This window comes from Alnus glutinosa, chromosome 9 (genome assembly GCF_958979055.1).
Source record: "Alnus glutinosa chromosome 9, dhAlnGlut1.1, whole genome shotgun sequence".
Taxonomy (NCBI): domain Eukaryota; kingdom Viridiplantae; phylum Streptophyta; class Magnoliopsida; order Fagales; family Betulaceae; genus Alnus; species Alnus glutinosa.
Genome location: NC_084894.1, coordinates 26,306,865 through 26,324,970, shown reverse-complemented (window position 1 = coordinate 26,324,970; position 18,106 = coordinate 26,306,865). Strand labels below are relative to the sequence as shown.

General features: G+C 35.3%; 2 protein-coding genes across 5 annotated transcripts; one reads left to right on the top strand and one right to left on the bottom strand.

The window, feature by feature from the left end:
• Window positions 1-3,914: 3,914 nt before the first annotated feature.
• On the bottom strand, window positions 3,915-11,435 carry LOC133878512 (disease resistance protein RPV1-like). 4 transcript variants are annotated; one of them, XM_062317066.1, is made up of 6 exons: window positions 11,237-11,435; window positions 10,156-10,690; window positions 8,492-9,584; window positions 7,862-8,137; window positions 5,634-7,762; window positions 3,915-4,498 (listed from the first exon to the last, which is right to left on the bottom strand). In XM_062317066.1, the coding sequence occupies exons 1-5, from the start codon at window positions 11,355-11,357 to the stop codon at window positions 5,660-5,662; spliced, it is 4,128 nt and encodes a 1,375-aa protein (XP_062173050.1). In that variant the 5' UTR covers window positions 11,358-11,435; the 3' UTR covers window positions 3,915-4,498; window positions 5,634-5,659. The 4 variants fall into 4 exon arrangements, with proteins under 4 accessions (XP_062173050.1, XP_062173051.1, XP_062173052.1 ...); XM_062317067.1 differs by having other exon boundaries at window positions 10,156-10,704; window positions 11,237-11,347; XM_062317068.1 differs by lacking the exon at window positions 11,237-11,435 and having other exon boundaries at window positions 10,156-10,292; window positions 10,364-10,505.
• Window positions 11,436-12,492: 1,057 nt separating this feature from the next.
• LOC133876926 (uncharacterized) lies at window positions 12,493-16,612 on the top strand. The gene is made up of 3 exons (XM_062315150.1): window positions 12,493-14,321; window positions 14,635-16,083; window positions 16,183-16,612. The coding sequence occupies exons 1-3, from the start codon at window positions 12,493-12,495 to the stop codon at window positions 16,610-16,612; spliced, it is 3,708 nt and encodes a 1,235-aa protein (XP_062171134.1).
• Window positions 16,613-18,106: the final 1,494 nt, after the last annotated feature.

Sequence of the window (18,106 nt, the reverse complement as noted above, 5' to 3'; positions counted from 1 at the left end):
CCTAAAACTGTCACCCAATTGTCAATGTTTTAAAACTATTAAAAATTGTTAATTTTTCCAATGACGAAAATACCCTTCGTAAAATAAGAAAAGAAAAGTATTCAAACTACCACTCAATTGTCAATGTCCCCCAAACTACAAAAAAATGTCAATGTCCCTCCCTCCTAAGACCAACAAAAAGACAAAACTACAAAAATGTCTTTATAAATTCTAAAAAAACTAAAAACTAAAAAAACATTTATTTTTTAAAAAAAAAAATTCATAAAATGAAAATTAAAAATTAAAGAAAAACGGAAAACAATTTTTTTAAAAAAAAAACGAAAAAGAAAGTTTTTTTTTAAAAAAAAAAAAAAACAAACAAACAAACGGAAAAATAAAAAAGAAACTGAAAATTATAATTATAATTTTTTTTAAAAAAAAAAAAAGGAAAAGAAAAAACAGTTTTTTATTTTAAATTTTAAATTTTTGTTTATTTTTTGTATAAATTTTTGTTATTTTAGTATTTTTAATATTTTTCTTTTCAGTTTTTAAATAATTTTATGAAGGGTATTTTTGTTATTAAGAGAGACATTGACATTTTTTGGTAGTTTAGGAGGACATTAATACAATTGTTAGTTTGTGAGGGATATTGACAATGAAATGATAGTTTGAAGGAGTTATGTGTACTTTTCCTAATAAAAAATATTTTAAAAATAAAAACATAAAAATCAAGGGTGGCCAAATTTAAAAATCAAAAGAAAAATTAAAAAAGTTTGTATATTTTTTTTTTAAAAAAAAAAAAAAAAAAATAGTAAATTTTTTAAAACAAAAATAAAAATTTTTTCTTTTTAAAAAAAATGTTTTTTTTTTTTAAAGTAAACATTTTTAAACAAAATTTTTGTATTTTTTTTTTCTTTTTTTGAATTTATAGGGATATTTTTGTTTTAATGAAAAAAAATTTAAAGTCATTTTGTCTTTTTGTTGGCGTTGTCGGACATTGACAATTTTTTGGTAGTTGGAGGAACATTGTCTCAATTAAAAGTTTGGGGAAACATGGTCTATTCAGTAGTAGTTTGAGAGGGCATGCAAACTTTTCTCTTAAATTAATTTTTTTTTTGAAAAAAAGTCTTAGTTTTTAAAATTATAATGACTATTTTGGTGTATTTGTTAGGAATCGTATTCCCTCCCGTTTTGTTAATACAATCTACTTGAGAAGACTGATCATATTTTGTTAATATAATAGTTATCTTGCGTAAAAAGTGAAAAAAAAAAAATCAAACCTTTTTTTTTTTTTTTAATTACGATAGTATCCGTTGATATGTTTTTGGAACACCTTTCTTTCGAGGATTTAAGGCCACCACGTTGTATGATGACGGGTTTAGATAGAACCTTCCTCAAATTTAGTTTTGTTCTTTTTTTGTGAAAGAGAAAAATTGTAGGATCTCCGGTTAGAGCTGAAAATACTCTGACACTTAAGTTAGTATGTTTGATAACTTTTTTAAGGTAAAATTTCATTTATAACTCCTAATCTTTCATCACTTTTGAAAAAATATATACAAATTTTAAAAAGTGTCAATTTATGATATCATTCTTTTAATTTTTTATTTTTTTTAAATTTTAACCGTTCGTTAAAATTTTTGATTAAATCAAATTAAAATTCCCAAAAAAAAATACGTAAGATAAAGAAATTGTTGATGTGATATAAAGACAAAAAGAATTTTGAATTTTTTGTGAAAGAAAAGTGAAAAGAGTAGTTTAACAAGGTAAGAAATTAGATAATTTTTTTTTTTTTTTTTTGGGGGGGTGGGGGAAATGAGAAGAAATGGCTTCGGAACATATTCATAGCCTTTATTTATTGGATATCTTGAGTTGACCCTACCACAAGGGAAAGATAATCATAGCCTTAATTTATTTTACATATTTTCTAAAATATATATATATATATATATATATATATATTATTTTGCATATAGCAATGCATCTCGACATAATCAGAGCCTTTATTGGTCTCCTTAGTTTTAAACATATTGCAATGCATCTCGACACAATCAAAGGCTTTCCTTTCTTCCTTAGAGAAGTTTTTATCTTGAAACAAGAGGCCTATCACACGTGGTTGAGGACTGGGTGATTCAATAAGTACAAAAGCTAACAGAGGACTTTTGAAAGAAAACAAATATTATGTTCTTTTTCCATACTCAAACACATCAAATTCATTACAACTTTTATTAAAACATAATTAAGGGATTCAACGATCCAACCCACCTATACTGGGGGAATATTTTTTCATACTCATGGATCATAGATAGATTTTATTAAGGAACATTAAAATAAAGAAAAAATATCGATCTTTATAACATTATAAATTGATGAGAGTTTGAAAAGAATATGTGTACTTTTTTCAAATAAAAAGAAAAAAAGAAAAAAAAGTGAATGCTCTGATATTGCTTTGATTTCAACAACTTTCTCATGCTTACATCATTCACATTAGGCTTAGTAAGGGTCTGTTTGGATTTGTGATTTCAAAAATAGAGATTTTAAAATATGCGATTTCAAAAAGTGATTTTTTAAAACGTAATTAAGCGTTTGGCAAAATCGTAGTTTGGCCTTTTAAAATTGCAGGTTAGCCTATAAAATTCTGCGTTTTCAAAAAAGCACCATCGTGCCTGCAATTTGAAAAAACAGTTTTTAGCGTTTTTTAATCGCACTTTTTGTCTACAAAATCGCAATCCCAAACGCACCCTAAACTTTAGATAAAAAACCACTTTCGTTTTTCTTTTTGTTCTTTTTTTTTTTTTTTTCTTTCTATTTTTGTTATTCATTTTTCTAAAGCACCTGTATCTTATTCTTTATTTTAGCTATCAAACTTGTACTCCTAAATTTAAAATATTTTTAATTTCTCCACTTTCAATATTTTTTTATTTTGTTTTAATTTCTTCTTCTTATTATTATTATAATTAAGGTATTTACACAATGGATTTTTTGTTGTCAAAACTGGTCCCCCTAACCCCCTTTTTGTTACACGTACACACTATTATATTACAATTGTTTTGCTTTTGCATTAGAGTCTTAAACAACTTTTCTTTTGTTCCAATAAGCTAAACTGTTTGCATAGAAACAACAATTATCTGCGACCGGCCACTGATTGGAGTTGCCAGATTGTGTAGGAATATATTGATCGGTTCAACAATTGGACGTTTTTCATACCTCATGCAAGCTTTAATATTTACACGTATTGAGTATCAACTTCAAATATGGCGATTCATAGCAAAAGAGAAATTCGTTCTTTTGCTTTCTCCTATAACAAAGAAATACGTTTTTTTTTTTTTTTTTTTTTTTTTTTTGGTGTGTGTGTTGGAATATATTAAAAATAAAAAGAAGAAAAAAAGAAAAAGAAAAAAGGAAATTGATCTCAGGAAGGTTGGAGTTGGCATTACCAGGTTCCAACTCCAACAAGAGGAGCATTTCTTATCAGCCAATTAAGGAATGAAAGGGATCTCATTAAAGCAAAATTAGAGAAAATTCATGACTAAACATGGCATGTGACAAAACCAGTATCCCAGCAAGTAAATGGGCTGGAGCAACTTATACAAAGATTGAACAATGAATTTTCTACTAACTATTTAACACAAATAATTAAATAACCATTACATCCAATACATAAGTTTCCAAATTTCAGTCACAAAAAACGAAAGGAAAGAAGAAAAGAGGGGAAAGAAATAAAGAGAAAAGTAAGAAAAAGTACACGGAAAACAGCACACAATGACCAACACCTATAATCAGTGATTCAGTAATATATGTATTTCAGCAGGCAGGTTAACCACTTTGAAGGCTGATGATTCATGCAACTTCAGCTGTTGCAGTAACAATAATCCCAACTCTAATTAGCCAGATGAAAATTATGCTGCCAATGACAAATAAATGATGACAGCAAAATCAATGCAAGCAAAAGCTATATATTCATTCATTCTAGATATTCAGTTGCCCGTGTTTGCAGAGCCCAAATAAAAGAAAAGAATTAAGTAACGGTGCTTCAAACTTACATAACTTAAACAAACAAATAGAAGGGAAATGATTCATCTCGGCAATATTGCTCAGCAGAAATTATATCCCCTAACTAATACTATTAACGTTCCTAAAGCCATCGCCAGAGAAGCAGCCTGAGAGTTGTCAAGCTAAGATGACTGAAAATGCTTATTATAATAATCTTCAACCAAGGATTTGTTTACAGAATAGCAACTCAAGCTTACAACATGGACTTAGCCGTAGAGTAAGACATTTGTCGGACCAAATTGGGTTGTAAAATGCCTGTGTACTATCTAAAGAAGAAACATCTGTTGATACTCCACGGTTGAAAAGTATCATGAGTTGAGATCATCATCTAGCTTTAGTCTCAAGATAGCATGCCCTAAAATAGATTGAGAGACATCTCGAGCTTGTTCTGTCTCCATTTAGGAAGTTCGGAGAAAACGCTTTTCGTCATTCCAAATTTTACTTGAAACTCTTCATGGGATAAATATGCCTACAGCCACCAGAAAATACACCTCTTTAGTTAACAGATTGATAGCAGAGGGTTGTGGTAGTAATGAATGCAGAATTGATGTGATCAAACTACATAATAACCATATGAAATTCCTGTTGAATGTTATGTCAACTAATAATAATAAGCTAAAATTTCAGAAGGCTAACATTCCAAGCACCTTGGGAGGGGAAACATATTGGCAGTGATGAAGTTGATTATCACGGCAAGGAAAATTAGTTTATCCCTAGTTTTTGAGTTTTGGGTTTTACATAAATCAAGATGCAGTCATGCACAACTCATTGAGAACTATTATTAAATCATGGAAAAGGGACACCTGGACTTTCTGTATTGATAAAAAATAAAAAAAAATCCTTTTTACCACAAAGCTGCTATGGCTTTATTGGCACCAGAACAAGAGTACTTCTGCTTGATGCAGAGGCAAGCTTGACTGTTTTCTGTGACAGTAGGACACTGTTAGGTACCACAACAAGAGTACGTACTTCTGCCCCACCGTTGAAGGTGATATTGCCCTTCTTGATCACTCATAGGTAAAAATCAATCCAGTCTTATGTCTTTCTTGATAACTTTTAGACATAATTATATAATCTCTAAAAGTTTAAAGAAGGATATTAATGCTTTAAGGTGCGTGTCTTTGCCTTTTTTAAATATTTATTTGCATACAGCTTCTAACCTGGAAATCGAACAGGAAAAAGGTCCAACATAGTAAGTAAGCACCATAGCAAAAATAAGCTGCATTAGATTTCATCGGCCCAAAAAAAGAAATGAAAGGAAAAATAATTAGTTATATATATATATATATATATATATATATATATATATATATATATATATATATATATATATATATATATATATATATATATATATATATATATATATGAAAAAATAAGCTCAATATTCAAGCTTTCAAAAGAGAAAGAGGAAAGGAAGAATAAAAAATCGAGGGTTCGAGAAGAAACAATATTTATTTGATTTTTAAAATATTAAGTTTTGTAAATCAACCCTTGCACAATGCAAGCAAAACAAGATAGATCATGCAATAATTTATTGAAAAGAAAAACTTGCAAAGCCCTCACACGAAATGGATGTTAACATTATCTATTATTAAATATACCTTAGATCATGGAAAAAGCACGAAAATCAGATGTGTAGGAGCGCACTTTCATCTTCATCTATAGCATTTGGCTCATCAACTAGGAGATGAATTCCACACTTCTTCACTAGTATTTGACACTTCTTCACTTCACTCTGGTCCCCAAGATCAACAGACAGTTCTATTTCGTCTCCACTTTTCATCTCAAGATTAATATGATGAAATTGCATCATGGCTACAAATACATGATCTTCAAAGCTATCAAAATAGCAGTTTCTGGACTCTATCCCGTAGGACTCTTGGGGATTTCTAGTTTTATTACAGAATGTCCAGTTGAACCAACCGTCTAGATCTAACAGTCTGGCTTCTTCCTTTTTTGCTGCATAAACAACGCAAACAAGCACCTTGCCGATTTTACCATCCAAAAAGGAAGGTACACGAAAGGATATTAAAGAACCGATTGTCTGATGGCTAAACCAATTTGGAATCTCACTTCCGGGGAGGCATAGGGAACCGAGGTTAGTCCCAAAATAGTGATGATTCCTCTTAATCTTGCACAGAACCTGGAGAACACTCTTCCTAAAATCATGTGCTAGATTGTTGCAACTCCCCATGAGAACATTTGATGCAGATTGCAAACTCTTCAAACTTTGAAGCTCAACCAGTTTGTGGCAATTATTAAGGTAAAAAGATCCTGAACTCTCGCTTGTCAAAATTAAGATGTTTTCCAATGATCTGCAGCCATTTGCTTCCAAAAGTTGTACACTGATAGGGAGTGAGATTGATTGGAGAGTTGTACACTCATTCAGAAACAAATTCAACAATCGAGGAAGGCCGTTGATGCAACTAGGTAGGTTACGAAAATTGTTTCTTGATAAAACCAATTCTCTGAGAGAAGATAAACATCCAAGTTCAATGGGAAACTCATCTTCAGACAAATTGCGGTCACTGAGATCTAGTTTTGTCAATGAACATAATCCAAAAATGGAAACTAACAAATTTATGCAGTTGGAGCTTTTGAGTGATATCCATGATGAGGATGGTCCTCCACATCCAGATAATAGTACAATTCTGAGATTTCTCAAAAGACCAAAGGAGGAGGGTAGTTGCTCAATAGCAGTTCTTTCTGCAAGTAGCTCCTTTAAAGCCTCCATATTCCCCAATTGTTCTGGTAACTTGTCAAGTTCTAAGCAGTCAGACAACACAAGAGTTTCAAGAAGTTTTAAGTTAGAAATGCTACTTGGAAGATTCCTAAGCTTCTTGCATCCTCCTAAACTTAGGCAAACAAGTCTTTTTAGAAGTCCGATAGACTTGTGAACCTCAACCAAGCTTGTACAATCTTCAAGTATCAGTGTCTCTAGACGTGACGTTTGTAAGAACTCTGGTAATTCGATGAGGCATTCACATCCACGTAATGATAAAGTTTCAAGATTATTCAAAAGGCTAAAGGTGGATGGCAGTTGCTTAATAGCAGTGTTATCCACATATAGCTCCGTTAAAGCCGTCATATTTCCCAATTGCTCCGGTAACTTTTCAAGATTAAAGCACTCAGATAAGTCAAGAGTTTCAAGAGATTCTAAGTTAGAAATGTTGTTTGGAAGATTCCTAAGGTTCTCGCATCTTTGTAAATCCAGCAAAATAAGTCTTTTTAGATGTCCAATGGACTCATGAATCTCAACCAAGCTTGTACAACCTTCAAGTACCAGACTCTCCAAATGTGGGGCTTGTACAAAGCTTGGTAATTTAGTGAGACTACTACATCCATATAATGACACAGTTTTGAGATTCTTGAAAAGACCAAAGGAGGATGGTAATTTCTTAATAACAATTTGGTCTATAACTGGCTTCGTTAAACCCATCATATTCCCCCAATGCATCGGTAATTTTTCAAGTACTGAGCAGCCAGAAAAGTCAAGAGTTTCAAGAGATTTTAGGTTACAAATGCTTCTTGGAAGGTCCTTGAGGTTCGTGCAATTTTTTAAATTCAATAAAACAAGTCTTTTCAGATGTCCAATGGACTTATGAACCTGAACCAAGTTTGTACAACCTTCAAGTATCAGTATCTCCAGTTGTGGGACTTGTGAGAAGTTTGGTGATTTGGTGAGACATTTGGAATTGCTGAGATTAAGGACCTTCAAATTGTTGAATATCTGTAAAAAAAAATAAAGCAAGAAAGAAAAGAGAAGTTCTTGTCAGTTATATGTTTAATATTAATAGAGAAAAAAAGCGCTGTAAGATTTGGTATATACTTTCTTCTTCTTCCAAACTTCTTTGACATTACTATGCTGCATGTCAAGAATAACAAGGTTCTCTAGATGAAAATTATGTGGTAGAAATTTCAGCGGGCACTTATGCCAACAAAGCCATTTTAGCTCTCCGCAAAGATGTTCATAGGATCCTATGAGATGTACATCATTGATTTGGAGTAATCTCAAATTCTTCATTTTTGTAAATGCTTTAGTTTCCAAAAGTACATCTTCAAGTACAGGGAGATTTAAGATGAGACCCTCCACTGGCTTTGAACCCTGGCAAAATAGATGGTTGGATTAGCAACGCACATCCTTATCTCGTGTAAAGCTAGAATAACTTTGAACTAGAGTGGGCCTATATATTCTCACCATAATTTAAAAAATAATACTAAAGTAATTTGAACATGATTAGAATTGCTTAAGTTGTGATTGCATACCATCTTAATGTTGTAAAGTACCTAACCTTATTTAGAGAAGTCTTGGATTTAAAGCCAATCACTTATGAGTTATGGCGATACATTATTCAAACTATGAAGCATGCTTGGCAAAAAGGCAAATCTCTCATGCATACCTACATTACACGTCCATTATGTGCATGTGTTTATATACAAAAATGAATATGCCTCTTACCGTATGTTTGTGTAGTACATTTAAGACATCCCTATGAAACCACAACCTACTACGTTTTCCTGGATATTTGGGTGATTCTTCACGAACAATTTCCCTTCCCATATCACTAATAAGATTATGCATCTTCAACTTATTTTGGCAATCAATTGTCACAAGTGACCTCTGAATGAGAATTGGGATACCAATCCCTGGAGAGAAATTACAACCATCAAGTATTTTGATAACATATTCTTTGTCCATACCGACAAAGAAACATGCAATATCAAGGAATACGTCCTTTGTATCACCATCGAGTGAATCAAAGCTTATTCTCAGTATTTTTTGAATCTTGTCATGTGGAGTTCTTCGTAATTTTTCCAATTCACTTTTCCATTGAATAATGCTTCTTCTTTTCAGAAAAGAACCCAAAACCACGAGAGCTAATGGAAGTCCTCCAGCATAATTCACTGCTTCAATTGAAAGCTCTGAGTAATCTCCTATTGGATTGGCCATCTCGAAGGCATGCCAACTAAACAGTTGAAGAGACTCCAAATGATTCAATTCTCTGACCTTATATTTTTCATCTACTTCCAATTGGCTTAGTAAATGTTCATCTCTAGTTGTTACAATGATTCTACTTCCCGGACCAAACCATTGCTTTTCAACTAACACGTGTAGTCTTTCAAAGTCATCCACATCATCAAGAATAACAAGAACTCTTTTGTGATGAAGTCTTTCCTTAATCAACATGATTCCTCTATTAACATTGTCAATCTTCAAATTCGTTTTCAAGATATCATAAAGAAGTTGTTCTTGTAAACGAACCAAGTCATTGGGCTTTTCATAATTTTCTTTAATGTTTGAAAGAAAACTATTTCCTTCAAATGCAATGCATATTTTGTTGTAGACAGCATTTGCTAGGGTTGTTTTACCAATTCCACCCATCCCATAGATGCCCACAATGCGAACGTCACTTGTTCCAAGATTTAATAGAACTTTCATTTCTTCAACATGAGAATCTATTCCTATTGGGTGTTTGGCGACATCGAAGCAAGCGGGATTCACTTTACACAAAACTTCTTCAACAATGTTTTTGATGAATCTTGATTCATACCTGATCATTATAATTCAAATGGAAAAGAACAATAAAATAAGCACAAGGAAAAAATAAATAAATAAATTATGAGTCATTGGCACCAAAAGGATATTATCATCTCAATCATTTAAGAATAATATGTCATGACAAACAATTAGATTTTGTCAAATTTCTTGAAAATTATCATTTAAAATATCTCTATATAATTTATTCTCCTACTGAAATGCCATGAAAGATTTTTTTTTTTCTTCTTCTTCTAGTAGATAAAGCCATTAACTGTTTCACGCAAAGTATGGTTACAATATCATCATTCCTCTCAAGTTCACGATATTTTATCTAAAACACAATCCTAGGCTTGATAATTCTTGAAAAAAGGTTTCTCTCTAAATGGAATGATCTTTATATACTGACAGTGCGGGCACCAAATACAAAACCATCAATTGATTCAACTCAAAACACTAATTCCCGTCAATCCAGTTTAGCTTATTATTAACTTTGATCAATTTTTCTCTAAAACTTATAAGAAAAGAAACGGACAAAAACAAATAAAACAATGCATGGAAAAGCACAAGAAATCGTAGCATAATACCCATCTGCAACGCTCTCAAGATCCCAGCCGGAACAATTCGCAGCTTCAGTAAGAGCTACTCTCCACCTTTGCACCCTCTCCATATCAGTAGGAAACTGCTCTTCATGCCTAGCAAATGCTTCTGCAAAAGTTCCAGTCTTTTTTCGAACATCAGAGGGGTCCAAATGATAAAATATCGGAAGAAGAGTGTGGCCTATAGTATTCTTACAGTTCACGATCTCCACAAGCTCATCAAGGCACCACCTAGAAGAAGCATAGCCTTTGGAGAAAACAACAATGGAAATCCTTGATCCTCGAATCGCATTGAGAAGTTCGATAGATATGTTCTCCCCTCTTGGAAGCTTCTCGCTGTCTCGGAAGGTGCGAATTCCGACTTGAACCAAGGCGGAGTAGAGGTGATCAGTGAAGTTCTTGCGACTGTCTTCACCTCTAAAACTCAGAAAGACATCTTGATCCCAACGAGATTCAGAAGATGATGGAAGGGTTGGAGTAGCCATGGAAGACGAGGTGCTTCTTGTGGTTGATTTTGATTGGACTGAAAAAGGAGACCTATTCCAGGAGTTAAGAGGAGGATATTTTTGCTAAGTAAATTGAAAAATGAGAAAAATTTACTAAAAATAATTCTAATTAATCCAAATTCTTATTATGATGATTCATTCGTTTTCTTCTTCAGTACTTTTTAGATCCTCTAAGCAAAGTTTCACGCTGCTAAAGAGGACACGACGACGACGACGACGATGATGATGTGGTATCTGAACTTACTAATAATTTCAATTTTTTTTTTTCTAGATGATTTTTAAAACATATCATCATTTCTCATTATTATTAAAAAAAATAATTTAAAATAATTTAAAAATAATAATAATAATAATAATAATAATAATAATAAAAATAAAATAAAAAATAAAGAGAGAGAGAGAATAAATTCCTACCAGAAACCATAATTTCTCAAACATTAATATTGAAACAAGGCAAGCACAAAGAGACTGGGATTGTAGTTGAAGTTAGAAAGTCTAAAGTTAAACCCTATCATCAATTGAATGTGTGGAATTGAGTTTTTTTAAATGCTTGAAAACGGTACCGTCGTTGTTTGGATCTTGGACGACGAGAACCTTGCGAGCCTCGTTCTGGTCCTCGGATTCTGGCTCCCGCTTCCGCTTCCGATTTAAGCTTTGTCGAATCGCACTGAAGCTTTGGCCCATGGATGGTAGATAGAGAGGGATGGTGGGGGTAGTTTGGGAAAGAAATCGTGGTATGGAGGTAATATTAGCGGAGAAGTGAGAAGTCTACTAAATGTTGGCTTCGAAAAGAAGGCAACCATTTCAGTCTTATAATCATCCGCACGGACAAGGGGAAAAAGGGGAGGAAAAAGGCGTTAAACCGTTTACTAAACAGGGCCTTTGAGTAGAGAGGAAGGAAAGCGAGAGTCTAGAAGAGCGGAATGTTTCACGTGCCCCAGCAGACTTTTTGTATTAAAAAATTAAGTTTCAATAAAAAAAAAAAAAAAAAAGTCATTTGATGTGATTAAAGAACATGACATTTTAAAACTTTGGCTTATACACTTATACAGTCCTAACTACAAGGAAGGGGAGTTTCCTCTCTCTAGGGTGCCTTCCCTGGAACCGTAGAGGTTGAGAGTTAGTAGTCTCCTACTGTGGTTTCACAGTTGGGAGTTTTGATTTTGTCTATTTCCTTTGCTAGTTCTTTCTCAGTCTCTGTTCATAGTTTTGCTCTTGAGGTCCTTGATGGAGGACTTGATAGGGTCTATGGGTAAGTCCATTTCTCTGACGGAAGGGGAAAGGCAAGGCTTAATCATCGCTGAGGATGAAACGGTAGATCTCCGAGTGTAGGAGGTTCTAGGCGCTTTGCTGGACTCTAGTAAGGAACAGGGTCATGCGGAAGGTGTAGAAGAGTGTTTCTCGAAGATCGGGGGGGATACTGGTTTTCAAAGTTGTCAGGGGCAGGGGGAGACATATGCGGGGGGCAGTATTCTTCCAGGATCTTATCTAGTGGGATACGAAGGGGTCCATATTAGGCCCAACACAGAACTGGAGGAGGGCCCAGCTGATGTTACTAAGATGGGCTATGCTCACCTAAGCCCAAAAGAAGCTGACTTACATAATATGCAGATAGATGTTAAAGAACATAAGGTGGCTAAACGAACAACTCCCACGTGGTCGAGAAGAATTCGTGATATTACTCAGGAGTTCACCACTGTGCAGGAAGGTAAAAGGAAAGTCCTCTTCCTGAGTTGGGAGCTCATGGAATGGAGAAGAAGAAATAAAAAATCATCAGCTTGGCAGTTGCGGAGGCTGGCTTACAGCCCCGCCAGCCGCAATGAGTATTCTCAGCTGGAACTGCCGAGGGCTTGGGAACCCTCAGACAGTTCGAGTCCTCCATCAATTGGTGAAGGAAAAGAACCCATCTTTTGTCTTTCTTATGGAAACCTTTTGTTCTAAAAGTTATATGGAGAAGATTAGATGTAGATTGGGCTTCGAATCCCTGTTTGTGGTTGATCCAGTTGGGAGAAGTGGGGGTCTGGCTTTGTTCTGGAGAAATTCTACAGGGCTGAAAATTTACAATTACTCCCGGTACCATATCCAGGCGATTGTGAAGAATAACGAAGGCAGAGATTTTTGGAAACTAATGGGTTTTTATGGGCACCCTAATCGGGCCAGAAGGGGGGAATCATGGCTTTTACTCAAACTTTTGAAGTCTGGACCTTGTCTGCCGTGGTGTTGTTTTGGGGATTTTAACGAAATTTTGGAGCAATCAGAGAAAGATGGTATGGGTCCCAGACGTGATTCGCAGATGGCAGGTTTTAGGAATACATTGGAGGAATGTGGTTTGAGTGATTTGGGGTTCAAGGGCGCTAGATTTACGTGGAGAAACCACCACTCTGATCACTCTTTTGTTCAAGAAAGATTGGACAGAGCGTTGGGGGATGAGGAATGGTGCCAGCTCTTCCCTAATGTTTCAGTCTCTGTTTTGGAGGCTTTGTGTTCCGACCATAATCCTATCCTGATCTGTCTTAAGAAGCACCAAGAGCATAGCAAGTTTTTTGATAGAGGTTTCAAATTGGAAGCAGCGTGGACTCGGGATGCCGACTACCAGGGTTTGGTTCAATCTGTTTGGGAACAGAATAATCTAGAAGGAGATTCCATCTCAGGGGTCCAAGCAAAACTAGCTTCGTGCCAAAAGGAACTGGGTCGGTGGAGTAGAAGTAAATTTGGGAAGTCATATGATTTACTGAGAAGAAAGAAGGATCAACTTAGGGCTATTCAGGGTCGGGCTAACGGAAATTCTGTTCAAGAAATTAAGGCTTTGCAAATGGAAATTAATGAAATTCTTGAGCGGGAAGATTTGAGGTGCAAACAAAGAACGAAGCAGCACTGGTACCGGTTTGGAGATAGGAACACTAAATTCTTCCACTCATGGGCCAACCAAAGAAGAAAAATAAATACCATCCGCAGCATTTCTGATACTGAAGGGCGAGTCTGGAGGAGGAAAGAAGAGGTTAGTAGAACTTTCATTGAGTTTTATACACAGCTGTTTAATTCCCAAACCCCTTCGGGTATTGTTGATTGCCTTAGTGTTACTGATAGTAGGGTTTCTGATGATATGAACCATAAACTCCTTAGACCCTTCACAGGGGATGAGGTTCGGTGTGCCCTATTCCAAATGCATCCTTTTAAATCTCCTGGTCCCGATGGCTTTTCTGCTAGGTTTTTCCAGCAGTCCTGGGGAGTGGTGGGCTCAGACGTTACTAGGGTTGTGCTTAATGTTCTCAATGGGGGTCTTATAGAAGGGGGGATCAATTCTACCTATATCTGCCCTGTCCCTAAGATTAATTCGCCCTCAAAGGTTTCTGATTTCAGACCGATCAGTCTTTGTGATGTAATTTATAAAATAATCTCAAAGGTGCTCGCTAACCGTCTTAAACAAGTGCTTCCTTTTATTATCTCCTCAGAACAAAGTGCCTTCATTCCTGGTAGGCTTATTACTGACAACATTTTGATTGCCTTTGAAGCTTTCCACACCATGGATACCAGGCTAAAGGGGAAGGAAGGGTTTATGGCATTGAAGCTTGATATGAGTAAGGCCTATGATAGGCTTGAGTGGGATTTTGTGGAAGGGGTGTTTCGGAAATTGGGCTTTGGGGATAGGTGGGTTGATCTCATCATGTCATGCATTCGGACGGTGTCTTATTCCCTATTAATTAATGGTCAGCCTCAGGGTCATATTAAACCCTCTAGAGGAATCCGCCAAGGTGACCCGCTTCCACCCTATATTTTTGTCCTTTGTGCGGAGGTGTTGAGCTCCATGCTGAAGCAGTCGGGCAGGGAGGGTCTTATCTCGGGTGTTCCTATTTCTCGTGGAGGCACAAGAATTCAGCCATCTCCTGTTTGCAGATGATTGTCTCTTGTTTTGCCGTGCTAATCTTATTGAGTGGGGCCATATTCACTCTCTTCTTCGTAGATATGAGGAGGCTTCGGGGCAGCAGATCAACCTGGAAAAAACTGCTGTTTTCTTTAGTGGGAATACCAAGGTAGCTGTCCGGGATTCTATTATTCAGGGCACGGGCTATAGTTGTACTTCACAATACGAAAGATACCTTGGCCTTCCAGCTCTTATAGGCAGATCGAGGATAGCCACCTTTAATGTCATCAAGGATAGGATTTGGAAACGTATGAACGGATGGAAAGAGAAATTTTTGTCTCATGCGGGTAAAGAGATTTTGATTAAGTCTGTTATTCAGGCTATGCCTACGTACACTATGAGTGTTTTTAGACTCCCCAAAACCCTTTGTCGAGATATTAATTCTATGTTGGGCAGATTTTGGTGGGGTAACAAGGAGAACGGATCAAAAATGGCTTGGATGGCATGGAGTGGTTTAGGGAGAAAAAAGCTGGATGGAGGCTTAGGCTATAGGGATCTGGTTAACTTTAATACTGCCCTATTAGCTAAGCAGGGATGGAGATTCATTAAACACCCGGAAACTTTGGTTAGTACAATTTTTCGTGAGAAGTATTTTCCCTCAAGGGATTTTCTGGGATCATCTTTGGGATCTCGCCCTTCTTATGTGTGGAGGAGTATTTGTGGAGCAAAATCGGTTCTTAGTGAGGGCCTCATGTGGAGAGTCGGAGATGGATTGAGTATTAAGATTTTTGAAGACAAATGGATCCCCTCTACTCAAACTCACAAGATCCAAGCACACTTGCAGAGCTTAAATCCGGAAGCAAGGGTTTGTGAATTGATAGACTCCGAGTTAAATTGGTGGAATATTCCTCTGTTAGAACACATATTCCCGGTAGAGGTGGTGGAGCAAATCTGTAACATTCCTATTAGCCCCAGATACATGAGGGATAGGCTGGTGTGGGCAGGAACTAACAATGGTCACTTTTCGGTTCGAAGTGCTTATAATCTCGAAACGGAAAGGTTGGCTAGGAATCAGGGCTGTACTTCTTCTTTTTCTTCTTCCAGAGACCTTTGGAAGCTTCTCTGGCAGCTGAAGATCCCCAGATCGGTGCAGTTATTTCTTTGGCGTCTTTGTAATGACATTCTCCCTACCAAAGAAAAACTATGGAAGAGACGGATTGTAGAGAATCCACTTTGCCCGTTCTGTGGTATAGAAGTTGAATCTAGCATCCATGCTGTGTGGCTTTGTGATGCTGCCAAAATTGTTTGGTCAGAATGTTCTCCCCGGATTCACAAATGTGTCTCGGATGTTTCAGACTTCCTTACTCTTTTTGGCATCCTGGAAGGTAGGTTGGAGAGGGAGGAGATAGAGTTTTTTGCCATGGTTGCCCAAAGGATATGGTTTCGTCGAAATAGGTTTGTCTTTGATGGTATACTAACTCACCCCAGCATTTTACTCAAAAGTACAAAGGAGTCCATTGAGGAGTTCAGGAAGGCTCTTGATTCCATGTATCTATTCTCTTCTCCCAGTCCCATTTCCTCTCCAGCTCATTGGTCTAAGCCTCCTCAGGGTTTTTTCAAAATGAACTAGGATGCTGCTGTGGATAGAGATCAGAAGTGGATGGGTGTGGGTATTGTTTCTCGTGATTCTAATGGACAGGTGATTGCGTCTAAGTGCTCTTACCACCGATATGTTTCGAACTCCCTGGTGGCTGAGGCTTTTGGAGCCAAATTGTGTGTTGAATTCGGGATTTTACTGGGTATGAAGTCAGTGGTTTTAGAGGGAGATGCTGTGGGGGTTGTCAATGCCCTGAACCGAAATGTTGCTAATGAAGGTATTGTCTCTAACCTGATAGCTGAGACTTGTTTACAGCTGGAAAATTTTGATCGGTGGACTATCAAGCATGTTCGACGTGAAGGAAACAAGATTGCCCATTCCTTAGCTAAGCTGGCGATTTCCCAGTTGCAGAACCGAGTTTGGCTTGGTTTTTATCCTTCTGTACTGTCGGATCTAGTGATCTCTGAGATGTACTCTTGATTGCTTTCTTTGAATGCAAGATCATTTCAAAAAAAGAACATGACATTTTTTTATTGAAACTTAATTTTTTAATAATAAAGAGCATGCTGGAGACGGTTTCGTCCTCTATGTATCAGGGCTTAGAGAGCAGGTCAGCCTCCATACTTTGAGCCTATAAGCCTATAAGGCACAAGGTTAAGTAGGGCTTTTTTAAAAAAATTAAAATTAATTATAATATTGATATTATATTTTTTATTTAGAAATTAATTTTTTTACTTTTTGGGATATAAAATTATTACCTTTTTAAATTTTAATTGAAATTTTGGTTGTTCAATGCTTATTACAATTAGGCTTGATAATTTTGACATTATCTGCGAATTCGACACGAATACGACACAAAGTTATAGGGTTTGGATTTAGGTTATGACCTGTTAACTCATTTATAACATGCTTATGACACGTTTATGACTCGTGTATGACCTATTAATCCGTTTATGATATGTTTATGATACGTTTATAACACGACAACCTATTTATGACACATTTATGACCAGATTAGCTAAACGAGTTGACTTGCCAACCCAATAAGTGGACTCGACCAACCCGAATTGCCAAGCCTAATTACAATGTCAAAAAAACTCTACCCACAACATAATTAAAATATTATTATTATTTTCATTTTTTCCATTATTTCTAATAATAAAACGCTTAAAGTTAGAAAATAAATTTTATTTAAGAATGTATTTAATATTATTTGATTCTCTTATTTAATATTATCAATTTTTTAAGATTTATTTCAAGAATGGAATGTTGGAGAATTAAATGATATTAATGCATTTTTAATTACTTATTACAATATTTAGGATTTTAATTAATAAAGAATATTAACTATAATTAGCCCTCAAATATTTTTTTTATATAAAAAAAATTCTTACTAATATTCATTAATTAGGGCCTTATTAAATTGAGGGTTTTAGACGACCACCTAATTCTTTTCTATATAAAGCTGGCCATGCGAGAGAGGGAGAGATGATTAGCGATTGAAGATCGGATTAGACTTAGGTGCTGTAAAAAAACTACAATATTGGAGTTGTAGTTTTTTCAATAGTCAAGATCTAAATTTATTTTATCTTTTTTATAAAACACTTAAAACTAAATCTTGACTATTGAAAAAACTATAACACCTATGCTGTAAGCAAGCAGTGTGTATTACGAGTAATTCTAGACGTTGTGTCTCTCTAATAATAATATGAATTTTAAAATTATTATTTTATTAAAATTTAATAATAATTAATTATAAGTCTAATAGTAATTTTAAAAGTCACATCATTAGTAAATGAACACAAAAAAAAATACGTATGACATTTACAATTACTCATGTATTACACATTGACCATGAACCATATCAATTGGTTCGGCAATAATGATTAATTGTGTGGCATCTGATTGTAGCCATTCGTGAAGTAACTTAAGTGAGTCGAGTGACCGCTGACCATGCTACAATTGCTTTCTTTT

Bases quoted from the DNA above. Each gene is read 5' to 3' on its own strand.
- LOC133878512 (XM_062317066.1), bottom strand. From the start codon at position 11,357: ATGGGCCAAAGCTTCAGTGCGATTCGACAAAGCTTAAATCGGAAGCGG. The intron at 9,585-10,155 runs GTATTATGCTAC...TATAATGATCAG, and splicing joins CTTGAGAGCGTTGCAGATGG to GTATGAATCAAGATTCATCA. The intron at 8,138-8,491 runs GTAAGAGGCATA...CTATTTTGCCAG, and splicing joins ATGTACTACACAAACATACG to GGTTCAAAGCCAGTGGAGGG.
- LOC133876926 (XM_062315150.1), top strand. From the start codon at position 12,493: ATGAGTATTCTCAGCTGGAACTGCCGAGGGCTTGGGAACCCTCAGACA. The intron at 14,322-14,634 runs GTGGGTTGATCT...TCTTCTTCGTAG, and splicing joins AAATTGGGCTTTGGGGATAG to ATATGAGGAGGCTTCGGGGC. The intron at 16,084-16,182 runs GTATCTATTCTC...TGCTGTGGATAG, and splicing joins AGGAAGGCTCTTGATTCCAT to AGATCAGAAGTGGATGGGTG.